Genomic DNA, 22,640 nt, shown 5'->3' on the forward strand with positions numbered 1-22,640 from the left:
GTGACGGATGTACGGTGTGGGTGAGAGACGATGGTGTGGGTGATGGTGTGGGCCAATGTTATGAATCAAATCAATGTGTCTGAGGTGAAATGATCAATGAAACCTTCTCTTGCAGCTCAATACCAGCTCCTTTGTGGGAATCAAGCTCCAGGCTTCATTATTGACATTCACACCGGCAAGCCTGTTGGTGAGTGTTGGTGCCTTCCTGCAGTGACTGCAGGTGGTGAGGGGAGGGTCATGAAAAATTCAAACTAAAACTATTACTAACCTGGCACTCCTGATGATTGGAGTGACTGCCTGAAGTTACAGAAAATTTGATCCGTTAGTTGTTGCTGTTGAGTCTAAGCATAATCGAACATATAGTCATTGCTGTTATTTCAGCGGGTGAGGAGACTTTGCTGCACTGCCTTGTTCTACGGTCTATTTGCAGAACAGGGAGATGACATGCTGGGAAGTGCAGCCATCAGTTTAGAGATTTGTGCCAATATCAGTGACATACAGTGTCGGTTAGATCTTGACAAAAACATTCTGTCCTAATTTTATTTTTTGTCTTCGGCCAGGTTGTGAGTCCTTCAGTCTCTAGTGTCGAGTTTAATTCCATAATTTTGAAATGTCCTTTGAACAGAACTTTAACTCTGAAGTGCCAGTTAATGAAAAAGATGAAGGCAGTGTAGTCAAGCAGAAATCATGGCTTTTATTAGCAGAAACTAGTGGCACAATATTGAAAGACAATGGGTGCGTATGCAGTTATACCCCAGGGGAGTGTCTTAAGTGGTAGAGTTAATACACGTCTAATGTTAGTAAAGCAAGGATAAGCAGAGAGAGAGAGAGGGAGACTGACAGCTCAACATAGATTCACCACAAACTCATCCCTTCATCCAAGCTTGGTCAACAAGCACTACTGAATGTTGGGCATGAAATCAATGCAGAGATAGGATCTGTGTAAAAATAAAGTCTGGTACTCCCTCATTTAAAAATTGCGAGATCTTAACAAGTCTCTTCAATTATTCCCTTTGCCAAGTCCATGTTTAAGAAATAAGTTGGAGAAATAGATGACAAATAAAATTTGTTCTTTCCCATTTAATACCGAATATATTCGTGTAAAAGTTGAATTTTTCGAGACAAATTTTTAATGTTAAATTTATGGGGCTGCCAATGGCATGGATACTACTGTTGAGGGCTGAAATTCACACTAATGCATTTGGCTGAATCAGCCTCACTGCTATCCATAGCTGTGTTTACATCTGCCATGGGTAGGCAGACTCAGCATTGTGTTTATGTACCGTAATTCTAAGTTGATGAAGTACCCATTTAGAGTATGGTACTTATAGCAAAGCACTGTAAATGCATGTCGGCCTAGCTGTCTGTATATAAGGAATGACAGTGTGATATGCCCAGTACTGACTCAGTTCTAGGGTAATTATACTGTGAATGAATTTCGGCCTAGCTGTATTTCTACCCATGACTGCTTACATCTGCAAACGGCAAGCAGACAAAGTGTTGTGTTAAGGCTTTTGTAATTTTACAGTAGTTATAGTGAGGAAAATTCCAGATTTTTAAAAAGGGGGTTGACTTTTAAACGAGTATATGTGGTAAATTGTTCTAATTTCACTTGACTTTCAAGAACCTTCACAACAATTAAAAGATTTCAGATTGGACTGATTCACTTATAGCCTGTTAGCTTTCTGGGCCTTGTGGGTATGGGGGTACACTTATTGCAGATTTCTGAACAATAATGGGAATGATTTTAAACAATAATCTCTATGTCTATCTTGTGTGCAGATATTGATGAGTGTCGGGAAATCCCTGGAATTTGTGCAAATGGTGTCTGTATTAACCAGATTGGAAATTTCCGCTGTGAATGCCCAATGGGATTTAGCTACAACAATGTGTTCCTGATCTGTGAAGGTAAACAGTCACCTCATTGGAGCATCGGTCTCATCATTTGACATGGCGTTTTCATGATGGATAATGTCTCACCCTGTTGTTTTGGCATAGATATTGATGAGTGCACCAATGGGGATAACCTATGCCAGAGGAATGCGGACTGCATCAACATCCCAGGCAGCTACCGCTGCGAGTGTTCGCCAGGCTTTAAACTTTCACTCAGTGGAGCCTGTGTGGGTGAGTACAGAGTCCGTTCTCCAATTGGTCAGCAGCGATGACTTAAAGAGGAGTGCACAATTGAAGACCCTCATAAAAGAGTAAGCAGCTGATCGCAAATAACAGGATAATTATGCACATGGACTGCAGTTCAGTTCATTTTAAAGCCCTTATTCAGAGAGGCAGATAAAACAGTGGAGTCCTGAAATGGTCCTTATCCATTGGTTGTTTATGCAGCACCCCGTCCCATGGGTGTTATGTTCAAGATCACCTGTGCCAGTGGTGGTGTGTCCATTAGGTAGTGGGTACAATATATCCAGGCCCATGGATGCAGAATTCAAGACTCCTAGTCTTCCCTGAATGTTCTGCACAAATGTTTTTTTTTAAACTAGACATACAGCATGGTAACAGGCCCTTGCGGCCCATGAGCCCCTGCCGTCCAATTATACCCAATTAACCTACAATCCCTGGGACGTTTTTAAGAGTGGGAGGAAATCAGAGCTTACAGGCTGTGCTGACTGTGCCACCCTGTTACAGCGGTAAATGCAGAATTCATTACTCTATAAATAGGACTGCCAATTTCATCTCCATCATCTTTTCCTGACAGATCGCAATGAATGCCAGGAGATCCCAAATGTTTGCAGCCATGGAGAATGTATTGATACTGAAGGAAGTTATCGGTGTCTCTGCCAAAATGGTTTCAAAGCAACTGCAGACCAGACAATGTGCATGGGTAAGAAATGTCCCAGTGTGCCAGTATTCCAGGGCCACGTGGATACATTAACTGAGCAGGAGATGTTAAGTCACCTTTGTTATATTGTAAGTATCAACAAGCAAGATGTTGAGTGCGTGTTAGATGCCGTATGTACTCAAATTTTGTGGACCGATTTTTAAGATTTAGGGGGTCGTCTATTACATGCACACTACATTTGTCTGCGGTTCGAGGAGTCAAAAACTCGGACAAGTGGGCAGCCAAGACCAGCTGATAAGTCTGCATTCGGGGCACTGGGAGCTTGAATGGCCGGGCAGCTGGCCGCAACCAGGTGGTAGGCCCACGTTCAGGGCATCGGGACCTCGGATAGCCGGGCGGATGGCCGGGACTGGGTAGTAAGTTCACATTCGGGACATCGGATGCTCAGATGGCCGGGTGGGTGACCAGGACCAGGTGGTAAGACTGCGACCAGGTAGAGGGACGGCCAGGGCCAAAAATATGGGGGTTGACTTTCACACACGATATATGGAAAATACCAGATTTTTGGGCCAAAAATAGGGGAAGTCGATTTTTATACAGTATCAATTTTTACACTAGTGTATATAGTAGTATATACGATGAGCATGTTGTTGTAAATCTCAACGAGTGAGATCTAATTATGCATTGTGTTACAGATATTGATGAATGCGATCGACAACCCTGTGGAAATGGAACCTGCAAGAACACAGTTGGATCCTACAACTGCCTCTGCTTCCCTGGGTTTGACCTCACTCACAACAATGATTGCATGGGTAAGGAAAATAGCATGAAGATAATGTTGAAAAATGTTAAACATGCCTCACACTGTGAATTTATTATTTGGTTTGAAATTAATATAAAAATATATATAACCAAACACCAATCGCACCAACATTTTATGCTACAACTCATGCAGTTCAGATCAGAAATCCCACACTCTATAATTACTGCCTCATTCCCCAGTATAATTAGTGCCACAGAAATCAAACCTCTCTGCTATAATTAATGGGTTCACCATATCCTGTTTTTTTCATACCCTCTCACTCTCTGGTAAACAAGAGAATTTACATTTATGGAGGATGCTAACTTGGTGGTTATAAATATATGATATTTACAAATATCTCCTCTTAAGAATTCTAGATAAACTGGTTTGTTCAGTTTAAACATAGAACTCTTCACTGTAAATAATGGTTGAGGTGAGCTGCCTTGGTACTTTGGAGTTAATTAAGTAAAAGCAAGATGGGGAAATGAATAGAAGGTTATGCAGATAAGGTTAGATGAAGATGAGGTGTTTGGAGCAGACGTATCAGCACAGATTGTGTGGCGACTTGGCTCAACACTCAGTGTAATGACTCCCAGTCGCACAGGCGACGATCATATATAGCAACCTCTTGTATGGCACAATTGAATTTCTTCTGAAAATTCAAAGATAAACCCTCTCATTCTGCAGCTACCCCACAGATTACACTCAAGCATGTCTTTCCTGACAGAAATTGCCAATTGGAATATGATCACTTTGGAGAGGCACTTGAAACAGGCGCATCTTACAAATCTGCACCTGCTCACTGTGCAACCTTGTCCTTTCCAAGAATGGGAATCAGGAAGAAAGGCTTTAGACTTCATAAAACCTGTCAACTGTAGTTAATTATAAATTGTTGCCAATCATCTAATTTGTTCAATGATTATTGTAACATTGTGTTTCCTCTGTTTAGATATCGATGAGTGCTCTACTCTGATTGGCCAGGTCTGTAGAAATGGACAATGCATAAACAGTATTGGATCCTTCCAGTGTCTATGTCAGGATGGCTACGACCTGCCACCCGATGGGAAAAATTGTGTTGGTGAGCAAGGTTTAATGTGTATCCTAAGTCAGAGTTTATGTTTATCAGATATTAATTTGACATTTGAACAGATGATGCAAAGCTGGGGGACAGTATGGGCTGTGAGGAAGTTGCAGAAAAGTTTTGAAGGATATAGATGGGTCAAGTGACTTGGCATTGACATAAGAGATTAAAATATAATGTACAAAATAGTGATATCATCCATTTTGGTAGGAAAAAAAGAAGAGTACTTTTGAAATGAGTGCCCTCTCACACAATTCACTGAAAATCAACATGTGGGTAAACCAAATAATTAGGAAAGCAAATTGCATTTTGGTCCGTGTTGTAACAAGATTTGAGTACACGCCTGCCCTTTTCTTTTCAAGTCCTTAATTTCATTTTTCTTTTGAGTTTCTTTGTTCTTTGTAGTGTTTTCTTTGAATGGTGTTGCCATTGTGATTTTTTTTTGTGATAGGGGGTCGAATGCCCCATGTTGAGTAGGATCGAGCTACGTTTTTGGAAAGTATTCCCTTGGTGAGTGGGAGGGGGTTGGGACAAATACGGACTTTGGGCATGCTTGTGTACATGAATGGCTTTATTGGATTTTGTAAGTCTGAAAAATAAAATAAAATTGAGTATGCGGGTATAGGTGTCTTGCTCCAGTTATATAGGTCTCTGATGAGACTGCACCAGCATTATATTATGTACATTTGATCTAAGAAAGGAAATAACAAAGTACAATTAAGGTTCACAGATTTATTCCTGGGATGGGAACAGAGATTAAGCAAATATGTTCATGCTCCAAGGATCTCTTTGGAAAGTACCAAATTCTTGTAGACCTTGACAAGATGGGTGCAGGGTTGTCAGTTCTTTCCATGATCTTTGTGAGTTTTCTCTGGGAGCTCCAATTTCTTCCCAACCACCAAAACGTACAGGGTTGATAGGGTGGCAGGGGTTTCACGGGCTGGAAGCGCCTTCCACCATGGCATATCATTAAAATAAACATTTAATGTTCCAATGTCTTGCACAAGTTATATCCAACCGTAGTAATTTGCGAATGGTCTGCACCTAGATCTTGTTTAATGCGCCTGATTGTGTGCCTTACAGAGACACTGCAACATTAGTTATAAACAAGTAAAATTTTATCCAGCAAATTTTTAGTGGTAAAGTAGTGTACTTAATGGGAATATTGTAATTGTCCAGCAAGTCCAATAGAATCGTAGTCAATAAATGCATTGAATCATTTAAGTTGCTTTAATGTGGGGTGGCAGAAATTGGCCTTCTCTGGTCTCAATTCTTCTCTCCCCCACACCTTTAGATATCAATGAATGTATCAGCTACCCCGGTACCTGTGCTCCGGGGACTTGCCAGAATTTAGATGGTTCCTTCCGATGTATCTGCCCACCTGGATACGAAGTACAAAATGACCACTGCATCGGTAAGAAGGATGAAATTGAAGGCTAGTGGATTATAGCATGCAGTTGAAATTTGAGAGAACACAGTTCAGCTCCCTGTAAACTTGACAACTATGTAGAACTGAGTGGGGAAAGAAAGTAGCAGGTCCTGCAGCCTTGCTCTTTTACTTAACTTTGAGAGCTAGTAATGAGGTTCATTAAGCAATATTAAGTTGGTTTCTTCTTGGAAAATACAAGGCTGATGGACACAAATCTTGCACTTTGATCCCCCCCCATGGGGGTGATAGAATATATCTTTGAAATGTTTGGTGATATTTAAATTAGACAGCCGCCTTCTTGATCAAAGATTAACTGAATTATTTAAAAGATTTTCTAGCTTCCAAAGTTTTTTTTTAATATAAGTTGTGATGAGCAGCTCGATTTCATTAAGACCATAACTTGTTGGGACTTTATTTTTACAAGATCACAAGATAAAGGAACAGAAGCAGGCCACTAGGCCTATCGGGTCTGTTCCGTGACTATGCACTAAGCTAAACTAAACTCACGCCTCATTCCAGTTACCAGCCTTTTCCCCATATCCCTTGATACCCTTACTAATGAGCTAGTTATCCATTTCCTGTTTAAATGCTCCTAGTGATCTGGCCTCCACTGCTTTGTGCGGCAGTGAGTTCCACAGATCCACGACCCACTGACTGTAGAAGTTCTTCTTCCTCTCTGTTTTAATTGGATAACTTATTTTAAGACTATGACCCCCTTGTCCTCGACTCAACCATCAAAGGGAAACATCTTATCCGCATTCACTCTGTCAAAACCTTTCAATATTCAAAATCTCTCTGAGATTTCCCCCCTCACTCTCCTCTACTCCAACGAGTGCCACCCAAGAGCTGCCAAACGTTCCCCATACTCCAGCCCCTGCATTCCAGGGATCATCCTGGTAAATCTCCTCTGCACCCTCTCCAGCAGCATCACATATTTTCTAAGATAGGGGGCCCAAAACTGCACACAGTATCCAAATGGGGTCTCATCACATCTTTTCTAAGATAGGCGGCCCAAAACTATTGTACGCAGCACTCCAAATGGAGCCTCATTAACACTACTCTTAAATACTATACATCTCAAATGAATGCTAGCATAGCATTTGCCTTCTTGATCCTCTCGCTCGTGTGAGGACCACAGACAGAGTCTGTCAATTGGGGTTCTTGGAGCTTGACCCCTCTGGGAATTGGGGTTGATAAGTACTCTGTGAAACGAGGGTTCATGGGGCCCCAGTTTCCTTGATTTTTAGCAGAGACGCTGACAGGAACAGCGTTCAAGAAATGGCTTTAAAATTGCTGAGCTTCACACATCCAATGATCTGAACATTTGGCATGCTTAGTGTGCCCAGGAAGTAATATTGAGTTAATTGCGAGGCTGCTTCATTAGGGAGTGATCTTCTGGTGTTGTTCTTGAACTGAATGAGGGAAGTGAATATGGTGCAGTGTCTAGACAGGCCCTTTTCTGACCTCTGCCTGGTTGTTTAAAGATATTAACGAGTGTGAAGAGGACCCTAACATCTGCCTGTTTGGCTTCTGCACCAACACGCCTGGAAGCTTCCAGTGTAACTGTGCACAAGGATTTGTCCTCTCCGAGAATGGAAGGAGATGCTTTGGTAAGTGAGCAGGAGATCTGAAACTCCCTATTTCATTTTGCTCCTGAAGCAAAACACAATTCGGATACATCACAAGCCTGCCACATTGACCCCCGCCAGTGGGCTGATCTCGCCTCAAACCGTGCATCTTGGCGCCTCACAGTTCGGCGGGCAGCAACCTCCTTTGAAGAAGACCGCAGAGCCCACCTCACTGACAAAAGACAAAGGAGGAAAAACCCAACACCCAACCCCAACCAACCAATTTTCCCCTGCAACCGTGTCTGCCTGTCCCGCATCGGACTTGTCAGCCACCAATGAGCCTGCAGCTGACGTGGACATTTTACCCCCTCCATAAATCTTCGTCCGCGAAGCCAAGCCAAAGAAAAGAAAGATAGCAGGGTATAAATGGTCTTGTCTGTTTAATTTTACTCTTCACTTTTGTATATGGTCAGGAAGCATATGCATAATTCGCAAAGATACAAGAGGGGATGTGACAATAAAAATAGAGCAGTCCCTCTTTATCCGCGGGGGGCTATGTTCTAAGACCCCCCCCCCCAGTGAATGCCAGAAACCGAGGACATACCGCGACAGTCGATCTGATAACCGAGATGGCTACTAAGTGACTAACAGGCAGGTAGCGTATACAGCTGGACACAGGGATGATTTGCATCCCGGGCAGGACGGCGCGAGATTTCATCGCGCTACTCAGAATGGCAAACAATTCAAAACTTATGAATTGTTTATTTCTGGATTTTTCCATTTCGGACCACGGGCAACTGAAACCACGGAAAATGAAACTGCGAGTAAGGTGGGGGTGGGGTTGGGGAAGCCACTGTACATCAGCAGGAAGGATCTCTTGTAGTACTGCTCTCTCCCTCACAGTAATCACCATGCCCTGATGATGCTTAGGTGTAAAAGGAAAACCTACACTAATCAACCCAACCTGAAATTTTTTTTTTTCCATATCTGGCCCATCCCTGACCAATTCAGTAGAGTAAACACCAGACCCTCTCTTGAATCTGACAGATGCAGTTTGGCCCCGAGAGGCTTGGGTCAGGTAGTCAGGTTCCATCATGTTGCCTCTTCCCTCCCTGCCCTCCTCACATTCCCCTCTTCACACCACTCTTCCTACTGAGATCCTATACACTCCCCCCCTCTCTCTCCTCATTCCTCTCCCTCCACGCTATTCTCCCCAGTGAGATCCTATACCTCTAAGCTCCCCTCTTTCCTCAGTCCTCTTGCTCCACCTACTTTCCTCTCTCACAATCCTTCCTTCACCCTCCCTCTATCCATGAGTTCTGTCTTTGTACATCTGCCTCTTCTGCCCATCCTCTGCTGCCTCTCCACACAAATTCCTCTCTCAGCATCTATTATCCTCCCTTTCACTTGTTATCCTCTTCCTGGCAATCCTTTCTCATTCCCCCATGAGATCAGCTCCTACCACTACACCCTTGAGACCTTCTCTTATTTCTCCATGCCCTTCACTCTCAATCTATTTCTGAACCCACTCTACAATTTCCAGTGGTGATAGATTGTGAGTTTCACATGAAAGGCCTTTTCCACTGCTTGAGCCTCGTGTCCAAAGGACAGACGTTGCCACGGGCCTCACAGAGAAGTGAAACAAGTTGCCCATATTATTAAGTACAATGTGTTTTTTCAGATTTTGGAATTTTGAGATCTACTTATTTCCCCCTACCTTTACCACTAAACCAGTTGGGACAGATGCAAAGAAGCTCTGATGATCATTTTACTCAGGTGTAGATGACTAAAAGTGTTAAAAGCTATACAGGTACACAATCCTTTATCTGGACATCTAAAATCCAGAAAGCTCCAAAAACCAGCATTTTTTCCTGGGTTGGTACAGCAGGGGGAGAGAGAGACAGCAGCACAACTAAGTTGGGCGTGGGGGGGGGGGGGGTTGCTGGAGAGAGACGGCAGTGCAACTCAAGTGGGCGAGGTGGGGAGAGGGACGGCAGTGTGACTCAGGTGGGCGAGGAGGGGAGAGAGACGGCAGCACGACTCAGGTGAGCGAGGGGGGATAGAGACAGCAGTGTGACTCGGGTGGGCGGGGGGAGGAGAGCGAGACAGCAGTGCGACGGGTGGGCGGGGGACAGAGAGACGGCAGCGCGACTGGAAGGGGGTGGATACAATTCAGGTGGACTTAAATCTGGGGCAGCTGGCTTTTGTTCTGAAATCCGGAAAAATCCGAAATTCAGAACACACTGTCCCCCAAGGGCTCCAGATAAAGGATTGTGTTCCTGTATTTCATTTGAATAACTACTAATTCATTTGAAGCAGTACTTTGAGATACGCTCCTTTCACTGCCATGTGAAAAACATTACCAGCTTAATCAGTATTATCTTTCCTGAGGATCTAAATTAAAGCAAAGATCAGTCAACTTCCCTGCAGAGTATTGTGTTCAGTGTATATTTTGTTGGACTTTGGTACTGATTGGATTCTAACCTTTTAGATACCAGGCAGAGCTTCTGCTTCACCAGGTTTGATAATGGCAAGTGTTCTGTACCCAAGGCCTTCAACACGACCAAAGCCCGCTGCTGCTGCAGCAAGATGCCGGGAGAGGGCTGGGGTGACCCATGTGAACTTTGTCCTCAGGAAGAAGAAGGTGGGTTGTTGTCCAGTGAATTATGGCAGTGGTTTGGTAAATCAATGTATGGCATCCTTTTACTGCACTTGCCCTGTATCGAATCTCAACTATAAACCACAAATCAGGGGGTGGCACGGTTGGCGTAGCGGTTAGCGCTACGTCTTTTCAATGCCAGTGATTGGGATTGGGGTTTGAATCCTGCGCCGTCTGTAAGGAGTTTGCACGTTCTCCCCGCGTCTGTAAGTGCTTTCCCCAAGGGCTCCGGTTTCCTCCCACAGGCGGCATGGACTTGTGGGCTGAAATGGCCATGCTGTATGTTTAAATCTAAATTTAAAGTTCCTCAAAGCTTCCATAGCGTTCCGGGCCTGCCACAATAATTCACTCCATACTCCAATTCAAACATTGGGAGACGCAATTTGTATCCTTCTTAACAGCAATGGCATAATACACCTATAAAAACTTAAACAAAGAATGTAACCAAAACAATCGTTATTTCGTTGATAAAAGAGAGGTCCAAGAATATCTGGCTAATGTATTGGAGGAAAGGGAGCCGACTGTATATGCTCAAGTAATAGTCAAGTTCTTTAGACCAATTTTTCAGGTCAAATTCTGGGGGGTGGGGGTCAACTTTTACATGGGCCATACTTTTCAGGGGATAAAATCCAAAAGTACCAAATAAACTCGTGTAATAGTCGAGTTTTGGGGATCAATTTTTCGGGTCAAATTTGGGGGTACCTCTTTTGACACCATTAAGTACCTGCATTGTTCAAGGTGTTGGGAGCTCGGATGGGAGGGAGGCCGAAGTGAGGGTTTGTGCTCAGGAGCTTGGATAGGCAGGCGTCTGGGATCTAGGAGAGAGTCTATAGGGAGCTCTGGTGTTCAGGCAGCCAGCCGAGCATGGGGCGCCAGGATCTTGGATGGGTGGGCAGCCGGGGCAAGGGTTCGCAATCGGTGAGTTAGGAGCTTGGATGGGAGGATGGTCGAGGCGAGTGTTCATAGGTTGGGGCATCAGGAGCTCAAATGAGCAGGTTGTGGGGACCAAATATGATGGTGGGGGTGGTGTTGACTTTTATATGGATATATGGAAAGCATGAGATTTTTGGGCCAAAAAAAGGTGGGGGAGGGGAGATGGTGTCGACTATTACGTGGGATTGACAATTACAAGTATATGGTATATGCTTTGACCTGCAATAATTAGTTTTAATCAAGACATGGCAAGAGAATCGTGGGGTTTCTTCTAAAGCTTCCAAATCCTGCTTACTCCTCCATTCACATTAATTTAGAGAAAGCAGTAAGTAGTAGAATTTGCTTTCCAGACAGCTGTGAATCTAATACATTGCGTTATGCCCTGAGGCGCACATTGTTCCTGCTATTGCAAAGACAGGCTTCTTACTCTCTGAAAACTTTATTTAATTATTTTATTTTTCCATTCCAGTTGCCTTCCAGGAGCTGTGTCCGTATGGCCATGGTGCTATCCCAGGCATCGGGGATACCCGTGAAGGTTGGGTTATGTTCAGTAACTTTGTGCATAATTTATGAAGAGTGTTCTGCTCTGTAAGAACAGCTGTAAAATGCTAAAAGATTCAAAGTGGATTTATTATGACATACTATTTCTATCTTAATGCAAATGCCACAGAAAATGTCTCTTACTGATTAGATTAGATCAATAATAGGATCTGAATTTTTTTTCTCTCACCACGGTTATTGGTATATTACAATATTTTGGTCAGTGTTTGATTCTCAGAGATCAGTAACTGGTCACTGCTGCTCATTTGGAATAGCCTTTAAGATATCCTTCACACACACAATGTGCATACGTGAATGTATCTGTACTTAGAGGAAAATATAGATAGTATAGACAAGAATTAATAAAGGAAGGTAATGGAATAGAGAGAATAAGGAGGGAACTAAAAGAGTGACCTTTGTGACATATGAAAAGTGAAATCTTTTCTGGGGGGGGCGGGGTGGGGGGAAATAGCGGTCACTGCAAAATCAGTTGACGCTTGCGAGTGGATTCGCAAATCCAAATGGAGAGGGGAGATGTGGTTGTCCGACAAGGGATAAAGGACAACTCAGGAGGGGAAGGGGAGATTGGGGATAAATAAGATAGAAATAGGAGAATAAGGAAAATGTTGGATGTTGTAGGAATGTTGTCTTATAAAGAGTTGAAAATAAGAAAACAGAAATGGAAAAGGAGGAAAGGTAATGATGGAAAAACGGAAAGAGAAGATAAACAAAATATAAAAGGGCTACGCTGAACTATATGACTTTAAATATTAATGGAATACATAACCAAATTAAAAGGAAGAAACTACTAAATTTAAATGAATAAATGTATTCCATTAGAAAAAATAACATATAGGTTAAGAAATAATATTGAAATATTCGAACAAGTATGGGAGCCTTACATTAAATACAATAGCGAAAACCTACCGGGGACAAACATTACCTACGTTGATGGAAGGAGAAGGAAAGAAAAGAATGGACTCAGTAGAATTTCTGGTGTATTTTTGTTGAATGACAACATTGTCTGACTGGCTTAATGCAACCTAGATTGTATACCTAAAATGGATGAGAGGGGGGGGTGGGGGGGTGGCTTGGGAGGAGGGGGGGGGAGAAAAAGTCACTGTATATGTGTGAAAAAGAAATAGTGTATATCATGGCTAATGTGACTTATGGTGTGAAAAATAAAAAAAATTTAAAAAAAAGATATCCTTCACACACAAAGTGTTTACATTTTACTATAGATGAATTTTATTACTATATGTTTTGTTGAGCTTCAATTCATAAACCCCCGATGTGAAAGTGACTAACTTCTATGAAACTCGGCTTCTCAAAACTTCTGAGAAAAGAATAGGGTAGCTCGAAAGTATGGGTGAACAACACAGCCAAATTCCGAGCAATCATTCGACATGGAGCCAATCATGAGATTGAAGAGTAGGTGGCAAGGGCTCAACAATGCGCCTGTGTCTGGACAAATAGGTTCCTGAATCTAATGACATAAACTAAAAATTAGAGCCAGATCTTTCAGGAGTGAATTTAGGAAACACTCAGAGGGTGATGGAAGTTTGGATTTCCCCTCTGCAGGTGGTCATCGATGTTAATTCAATTGTTCTCTTTAAACATGAACCTGACTGCCTTTTTTAAAAAAAAAATCAAAGATATTAAGAAAAATCGGGTTACAGCTGAATGATTCAAAATCAGGTTAAAGCAGAATGAGTCAATGATCTCACTGAATCATGGAATAGGTTGGAGAGGTTATTTGGACGGGTCCATCAGCTTTATTGTAAATGCAGCAGGAAGATCTGTCATGTCTGAGTCAGTCATGTATTAGACATTGCAATGGAATTTAACATCACTGGCAAAGTCACTGATCTCAAAGGGCAGCCTCAAGCATTATAATCATCCCTGCAACACAGATTCCATTTATCCCCATTTTGGTTGAGAATCTGTTATCCAGCAGCAGTGATTTTGTTAGACAATCACATCATGGGGCAGCAAACCAGGAAGTTAAGCACTCATTATCACCTATTTTTTTTTAAACTTTTTTTTTTGTAAGGTAAATCAAAGATCAGGGGAAATGCATAAGATTGTAGAAGTATTATAAATGATTTAGAAAGTATGTAATAGTTCACTGAGAAGGAGAATCCAGATATTCAAAATGAGGTTTTATGGAGCCAGGATAGTTGGGAAACAATGGTCATTGAGCAAATAAAAAGATTCTTCAAGCAGAAAATTGTAGCGTTTTCACAGTTAAATACTTTACAAATACTGCTGTTGACTTTTTTTTTAAACAAGTTCCTCTGGAGAAGACTGTGGATCGGTCCGCTTTCTGTGGAAGCAGCCAATCACAGGCTGCAGGTTCAGAATTTCAGAGGTGACTCCCAATCACGTCCAATGTGGGGTTGAAAGATATCAGCCTCACCAACTTTCTCACTAAAATCTGTTATTGCAAATTGAAAGAAATTGTTCCTAGATAACATAGCACACGCCATTTTGTTCCAGAATCCTATCATTTTTTGGGCAAGTGGCCATCTCCTGACCTTCATGTTGCATTACACTAATGACCATTGACAGTGGTTGTCAGATTGTTCCTTAGATTACAAGGACTCTTACTTTTGCACCTTATTATTTTTTCTCCTCTGATTTACACAGTCAGTTGTTTACATTTGTTTATTTGTTTATACGTGTACAGTTTTTTTTGCACTGCCAATAAGTGATGAGTGGTAATTCTGCCCGGCCTGCAGGAAAAAAAAAGGAATCTCAGGGTTGTACGTGATGCCGTGTATGTACTGTCAGTAAACCTGAAATTTAAACCTGAAATCAGTGCCCACGTGTACTGTACCTTCAGTCTGTGGCTGTAAAGTGAGATTAGTTGTAGTGCTCCTGATAGCCAGCATTCCTTATCATTATTTACTCCCAAAAAATGAATCATTTTTTAGGCAGACCGAGATGAGTGTAGTATTGTGGAGTTCATATTAATGTGGATCACCTCTAATTCTTTTCATTGCCTCTTTAAGATGTGAACGAGTGTGTGGAGAATCCTGGAATCTGCGTTAATGGACATTGCATAAACACTGATGGTTCCTTCCGATGCGAGTGCCCCCTGGGATATAACTTGGATTTCACAGGAGTGAACTGCGTTGGTGAGTTACTCGAAGTGCCTTATTTGAACAAAAGTTGGACGAAGCAGCATAAATTGAGATCTGAAGCGTAAGTTGTAATTTTGATGGGACTGGAGGATCTTTATTTTCATTAGATTACAAAATCAACCATTAACATATTGTGGAGAAAATCCCTTGAGGGAAAATATGGAAGGTTCCAGAAAGCAGCAGGGAAATGGGTAGAAAGTAAGATATGTGGAGTTAACTTTGGCTCAGATTTAATAGGCTTCTGCTGTGCTGAAATTGGCATGACGCTGTGATAAAAATGTCAGGATCTTCAGCTAATGACACACCATGTACTTGCTTTGAACAGCAATGAAATTATTGGAAGCATCTAGCCACGAGATGTCAAAAAAAAACCCCAGCCCGCCCATTACAGCTGATCGTCCGATGCTTTGAGGAGGTTGCTAAGTAACAGTCTGGTGTGGCGGTTACTGGAACCTCTCTCAGATGAGATCATCTGTCACATAGAGTCTGAAGTGTTTGTTGCTTATGCAAATTAGAAGAGAAGGCGTCATCCCGGGAAATATGAGGAGCAGAAAAGGAAACTCTCGTGATATTAACTTTAAATGCATGATTTTAGTTTCTAGTGGCTTAAGGGTACTCCAGACTAGACTAATGAAGGAACATATTCTGCTCCATGCCAGCTCAGCTAAGCACATTTAGAGCAGCAGATGCCACGCTTCAGCTAACCCCAGGAAGTTTCCTTCCTTAGTTAAGGAAGGAAAGGACTGTATGTGCTTATGATCTAATTCCAGTGACAAGAAAGTGGGAGACGGTGAAGTTATTGAGGAAAGTGCCTCGGAATTTGTATCCTGTTTAGATTTATTTTGGAAAGGAGAAAAATAGAATTGGCACAGAGCTTTCCTCTCCACTCTTCCAACATGCACTTGCTGAGGTATCATCGGTTCAGCATCAGGCTCACTCATTAGTTTGGAGCACGGGCTGGATGTATGACCTGGGGAACGGGTGGGGTAGCGGCCACAACCGGGGCTCAGATCAGGAATGCCAGGGTTAGGCACACAGGTTTGCTGTCAGATCCAGTGCTTTGAGTCCGTGAAGGTTTCAACTCCCTTGAACAAACTGAAACTCACCAGTTCTATTCCTTGCTCCTGTTAAATTCAATGGGAAATGTATTATCTGATGGTGTGACATGTGAAATTAAATTGTGTTGTGGAATTAAAAGGAATAACATCCAATAGTCCAGAAAATCAGTTTGATGGTATGGTGCGCTGTTAGCCAAAATCAGACACACACAAGGTAAAGACTGTACAACAGGCTTTAATCCACAAAGACTTCCACAGAGCCAGGCTGGCTGTAGCTGCAGTAACTCTGAGTGAGGCTTTGGGGGAGGCCGGCGCAGGCTTATATCCTGGAGGGTGATTGACACCCGGCTGGGTGGGGTTTGATCCATTTAGGCTGACTGATTGACAGCCGGCCAGGTGTTGTCCTGTCCCCTTACTCTCCTGCAGGTACAGAGGTTGCCCTCTGCAGTAGGCTGGTGGTCTACCACCACAGATGGTGCCACAATAGTCCAGAATGTGTCAGAGTATTGAAATACTGTTACGAGATACCTTAATGGAAGGAACAAGCCAAGATCTCACACCATTTTGAACAGCAGCAGGGATGCTGGTTACATTGGCATCATCCACTTTATCTTGTGATGGCTTCCCCACTGGTCTCCCTCCTCCTTTATTCTACTAGTTCAGAAGCCTCCCTCTCCCACCGCACCCACCCCCAACCATATTGCTCATGTCTCCCAGAAATTCCCCATATTTCTGGTCTTTCCCACATGCTCACTTTGCTAGACTCTCCCTTATTCCTTGTTTCACCGGTGACTTCATCAATCTTCTGCTCTGGTCACTCTCCGTGATTGTTCACTCTACTAGTTAGTCTATAATACCCCCAGTCTGATTATCCAGGACCGATGGTGGTGTCTGTGTTTGTATCCAGATATCGTTGAATGCAGCATTGGTAATCCGTGTGGTAATGGTACCTGCATCAATGTCATTGGAGCATTTGAGTGTGAATGTGATGATGGATTTGAACCTGGTCCAATGGCAACTTGTGAAGGTAGGCCAACCACTTTAACAATTTAACTGGGCATCTGTCATGAGATAAATTAGCAACATCAATAATAATGTTTAATTTTGCAACAAATGTTGTCGATGCCTGAATTTATTTTTTTAAACTGAGTTTCCTTCTGTCATAAGTGGACATCGGCATAATACATAATCAGCTCAAGAATTCTCATTAAAAGCATCAGGACAATGATCTAACTGGAGTAATTATGTGTTTTTAGACATTAACGAGTGTTCCCTCAATCCTCTGCTGTGTGCATTCCGTTGTATCAACACCTACGGCTCCTATGAATGCACTTGTCCTGGAGGTTATACCCTGAGGGACGACCGCAAGATGTGTAGAGGTAATGAATGAATCGCCTGCTTTCTGTGAAACGCCTTTCTGATTTAATTGAATACTTACATTATATCAGTTTTGCAGAATCTCCAGCAAATCAATGAGTAAAACGTGTATTTAAAAATGGATGATGGCTGTAATAGGCTATGAAGTTTTAGATTATGTAGTTCAGTGATTTTCAAACTTTTTCTTTCCACTCACTTACCACTTTAAGTAATCCCCTATACTATCGGTGCTCTGTGATTAGTAAGGGATTACTTAAGGTGGTATGTGGGTGGAAAGAAAAGGTTTGAAAACCACTGTTTTAATTTTACCTAATTGACTCGTTATGCGCAGGGTTTCATAACTCCAAAGGAAATACACCAATTGACAATTTTTCTCAAGCAAAATATTTCAGTAACAATTGGGTCTAGAGCAGTGATTCTCACTCACATACCACCTTAAGTAATCCCTTTCTAATCACAGAGCATATGGATTACTTGGAGTGGTATGTGATGGAAAGAAAAAATTGAAAAACCATTGATGTAGATGAACAACAGCCAATCAAATGCGACATCCCAAGCTGTTAGATCAGCGATGATCAAAAACAAGAAAGTGTCCAGACCAAATGTGGTGTCAGGAAGCCCCGTTGTAGATCAATTCTAGATGTTATTACCAATTCCAGAACTAAATGATCATTTGTTTCAAATTCAAGGTGACAGATAACAGCAGGTTACATATTACAGCTATTTTACCATTTTCAGTCCTGAGATTACTAATTCCAGTTAGTGTATGATTAGCTGTACGATCAGTTTCAGTTGTGATGCTATCAGATTCTGTTATGTATTGATCACAATATAACTGCAGTGTGACCAGAATTAGCTGTGGCAAAACCACATATAGTTGTGAATTCAGTGTAAATAGCCAACCAACATGACCAATTCCTCAAATTGTCCTGACAACATATCACATACCTGGGCGAATGAAGATACAGTTGGATAGTGGGGTAACAACAGCCTCAATTTATAAAATATCTTAAAAGTTGCAAAAACATTCCAAGCCACTTCACAGGAGCATTATAAAATTAAGAGCTAGAAAGAAAAGAACGATGAACTTATACCAATAGCCACTTTCAGGTGGCCAGAATACCCGACTGTAAAACCGGCTATTCTACACCAATGCGGCTGTCAGGTGGCCACCTGAATGTGGAGAACCCGGCCAGGAGGAGCACTTACCTAACCCTCCTCCTGTAGGTATATTCTCCGGCTCGGCGAATCCCCCGTTGCACCTGAAAGCAGCAGTGGGACGACAGCCCCAGTCCACAGGAGCCTGTGTTCACTCAGATGCAGCTCTCCTTCAGCTGGCGCGTTCAGGTGACAGAAAGATGTCTTCTCCGCAGCCACCTGAACATCCCACCTGCACTTCCCCCAACCGCGTCTGCTAGCGCATTAGCTGCTTTCAGGTGCTCGGACACAGATAAAGAGTGTGTGGATTTTGAACTCCTGGCTGATCCTTTAACCTTAACGTCACGCACTGGAGTTGTGAGTTCCTCTAAGATTTGCCCTTTATATTTTGAAACAATACTAGAAAGATGCTCTGATTAGTGGGTACGTAGCTGAAAGAGAAGCAGATGGCAATGGGGCTGGTCTCTCTTGCTGACTCCTGTTTATCCTGATTGCAGATTTGGATGAGTGTTTGGAAGGATTACATGACTGTGAGGCCCAAGGAATGATATGCAAGAACCTGATTGGCACCTTCATGTGCATCTGCCCAACTGGAATGATGCGAAGACCAGATGGAGAGGGCTGCATGGGTATGTCTGTCTGTCTGATTTATGTGTCTGTCTGATCTCTATCCATGGTCTGTTCATGTGGGTTTAGAAAGTTGATATCTTGGTCAGTGATGTTGTTCCTCCTACTATAGATGACGTAGATGGGGTCTCCATTGGGGTTTGAGCCCATCACCGCTGATGAAGAGACACAGCATATCACCAGAAGATGGAGAACAATTAAAAATGCATCATAAGATCTCTGTATTTTTATTGATTACCTCTATTATCTTTCAGAGATTGTTCAAAGTTATTACGAGTCACTGTTGGCCCTCCAGATAACAAACCACTTGTTCATTACCCAAAGGTCCGTTGCTACCCCTCTTCTTTTATCTCCAGAATTGGGAAGTTATCCCTGTCAGCAGGGAAGAAAACTGATGTCCTGTCCAGTCTTGTTCTTTATCAATTTGCCAGCATACAAACCATAGTGGACTAAGACAGGAGTGTGTTCATACTTTCTTCTAATTTTGGATGACTTAGTGCAGGTAATTCATGCCGTTGTCCTGAACCTGATGAGCTGGAAAATATTCCAAATCCCAGAAGTTAACCTATCCACCCTGTCCCTGATTTAATGATCAGCTTTATTAAAGAGTTATCGATTGATGGATCTGAAATGTGTTGACATTCAAACAATGGGTTAATGGTAGCTCTGGCAATCTGCTTACCTTTACAAACCTTGACCCACTTTTGAGTAAGCAAATAGAAATGTTTGAAAGAGTAATGGCCTCTATTTACTTGACTTAACTCCATTGTGGAGCTCATTCACAGCCACATTATTTTTTAAAAGTATCACCCTTAAAATTTTGGATATCATTTGCTAAATTCCAGCTCTTCTGTTTCGACTAAAAGCTTTATGAGTTCAACCTCCCTCCACGATGAGCACTTGGTCTAATCTTACACTCCAGTGCAATATTGCCACCAGCTTCCCTTGTCTTGAATAAATAACAACCTATATTACATCAACTGTACCTTTGAATTCTTTTGTCCATAGATCATTGCTGAGAGATGGGAAACAGCATTGTTTATGTCTCAGGTCTTTATTTTGTTGAAGAAGTTAAGATTCTCTTGGCACATTTTCAGATGAAAATGAGTGTCGCACAAAACCAGGGATATGTAAGAATGGACGTTGTATCAACACAGTGGGCAGCTACCGGTGTGACTGTAACGAAGGGTTCTTGGAAAGTCCATCAGCGACAGAGTGTCTGGGTAAGTTACCTTGTAAACTCAGATTTATTTGTGTATACTGTATGAATGCTTGTCTTGCATCTATAGTGTTTGTCTGTGCATGTGTTATGCCTGTTTGTGCACCTGCATGTTTTGCACCAAGGGTCAGAGCATGTTGTTTCGTGCAATCAGATGACAATAAACTTGAGTGGAAATCAGCACTTCTGAAGGATCATGCCAATGTGTCATAGTGGAGACTGAGAGTGGTGAAACAAACTTGGATTAGTTGTTACTTGGTAAGAATTCTGCCTGATGTACCGAGCATTGGTTCCACAATCAACATCTGGAGAGAAATCTGGATTTATCCTGCAAGTTTACACTCCTGGAATTCAAGTAATCAAGTGGTGACAGTGAAGATGTCTGAGTATTGCAATAGGAGTTGCATCTCTGGAATCTTTCTTATTAGCACAGATTATACTATCCAGCGAATGGACGCTGCAGTTACTCACTGAGTATCAAGGGTAAGCGCAGAAATGGGCAGGTTTCCTCTGGTGCATGTTTGCCCATGGAACCCATCCATTCAAGAAAAAATCAGACAGAGAACCTTTGCTTTATCCCACTGACACTCAGTGCCCTCTCACTCTCAGAGATGACACGTGATTCTAGGCACTCGACTTATTGGCTTCCTGTAGATGTTCGTTGGGCTTAGAGGTTTCCTAGTCCACAGAAAATGTTAAGTGTGCGCCCACATCCTCTCCCTCTTCTCCATTTGTGGCCCAAAACACTCCTTCCAAGTGTTGGAACAGTTCACTTGTGAATCTGCAAGGATCATCTACTGCATCTGATGCTCCCATAGTGGTCTCCTCGACGTGGGAGAGACTGGATGCAGACTGGGAACTGATTTCATTCAGCCTCTTCGGTCTGCCCACTGCAATAACGTGGGCCTCCCATTGACCATTCATTTCAATGCTACACCCCATTCCTATACTGACATGTCTGACCATGGCCTCATGCACTGTCAAACCAAGGCCACCCTCAAATTGGAGGACAACACGTAATATTTCTTCTGGGTACTCTCCAACCAGATGGAATTATCGTTGACTTTCCGGCTCTCTTTCTATCTGTCTCACTCTCTCTTCCCCCTTTCTCCCAGCTCTCCACTCCCTTTCCAGCTATTTTTCTCTTCTGCCTACCCACCCATATCCACCTATGACCTCTTGCCTGTTGGCTTGTGCTCCTCCCCACCCCCACCTACCCCTTCTTCCCTCCTCTTCTACCCCAACCTTTTTATTCAAGCACCTGCCTGCTTTTTGCTCATTCCTTGATGAAGGGCTCAGACCTTCTCTCTACAATCCTATTGCAAAGAGTGCCGCAGTTCCTGCTTTACGCGGTCCCAAATCAGGCAGCCTCTACAACCCAGTCCTATGTTGGTCAGGAGACCTTTTAAAATAATTTAGTGCACATTTCATTGAGTAAATCAGCCCCAAACTGGTCATGCAGTCTCTCTGTATCTCAGTTAATTCTATACAAAACAGTGCATGTACTTGCTAATCAGAGCAATCTTAAGATGTGTTATAAATTAAGAAAGAGAGGAAGAAAGGAGACAAGGCAGAAACAGACTTGAGTAAGTATTTATTGTCATAAAGTGCCTTTCCTAAGCTTGGGTTGTTCTAAAGCACTTTGCAGCCCATGAAGGAAATAAAAAATGATAACTGAAATAAATGATAATGGAAGAATTTCTTTTCTCACGTTTTTTTGTATTTTGTTCCGTTATTAATCAGTTCTTGCTTTAAACCAGAAATGTGTTCAGTTAGACTCTGCCGACAGTCCTTCTAATTCTAACATCTCTCTTATCCCAGATAATCGTCAGGGCTTCTGTTTCGTCGAAGTCTTGCAGACAATGTGCCAGATGTCATCAACCAATCGAAACCTAGTCACTAAGTCTGAATGCTGCTGTAATGGAGGCAGGGGTTGGGGGAACCAGTGTGAGCTGTGCCCCCTGCCAGGGACAACCCAATATAAGAAAATGTGCCCGCATGGACCTGGCTATGCTACAGATGGCAGAGGTAAGGCAGAAGTTGTTTGCTTCTAACTGGAATCCCCAGGGGTAATTATCCATGAAATAAGCCTGGCCGCTGTCATTTGATCAAATTCCATTTAACGCCAGAACATCCAAGATGAGTTGTTTTTTTTTTTGGTGGTCAAGCCTCCTAACCAGATGTGCAGTCAAAAACTGAACTCTCATCTGACTAATAATAAAATGCTCATCAGGCACTGCCTTAGTTCT

The 22,640-nt window shown here is 42.5% G+C and overlaps 1 protein-coding gene across 3 annotated transcripts in view; it reads left to right on the top strand.

The window, feature by feature from the left end:
- Positions 1 to 22,640, top strand: part of fbn2b (fibrillin 2b) — a 231,149-nt gene that overhangs the window by 194,089 nt on the left and 14,420 nt on the right. For all 3 annotated transcript variants that reach the window (XM_069927972.1, XM_069927973.1, XM_069927974.1), the window contains 16 exons: positions 116 to 187; positions 1,783 to 1,908; positions 1,999 to 2,124; positions 2,711 to 2,836; positions 3,490 to 3,606; positions 4,546 to 4,674; positions 5,972 to 6,091; positions 7,591 to 7,716; positions 10,166 to 10,318; positions 11,736 to 11,801; positions 14,821 to 14,946; positions 16,918 to 17,037; positions 17,267 to 17,389; positions 19,043 to 19,174; positions 20,270 to 20,395; positions 22,213 to 22,419. In XM_069927972.1, the coding sequence (XP_069784073.1) occupies positions 116 to 187; positions 1,783 to 1,908; positions 1,999 to 2,124; positions 2,711 to 2,836; positions 3,490 to 3,606; positions 4,546 to 4,674; positions 5,972 to 6,091; positions 7,591 to 7,716; positions 10,166 to 10,318; positions 11,736 to 11,801; positions 14,821 to 14,946; positions 16,918 to 17,037; positions 17,267 to 17,389; positions 19,043 to 19,174; positions 20,270 to 20,395; positions 22,213 to 22,419 (1,995 nt within the window). The remainder of the gene's footprint in view (positions 1 to 115; positions 188 to 1,782; positions 1,909 to 1,998; positions 2,125 to 2,710; positions 2,837 to 3,489; positions 3,607 to 4,545; positions 4,675 to 5,971; positions 6,092 to 7,590; positions 7,717 to 10,165; positions 10,319 to 11,735; positions 11,802 to 14,820; positions 14,947 to 16,917; positions 17,038 to 17,266; positions 17,390 to 19,042; positions 19,175 to 20,269; positions 20,396 to 22,212; positions 22,420 to 22,640) is intronic.

Source organism: Narcine bancroftii, chromosome 3, assembly GCF_036971445.1.
Source record: "Narcine bancroftii isolate sNarBan1 chromosome 3, sNarBan1.hap1, whole genome shotgun sequence".
Taxonomy (NCBI): domain Eukaryota; kingdom Metazoa; phylum Chordata; class Chondrichthyes; order Torpediniformes; family Narcinidae; genus Narcine; species Narcine bancroftii.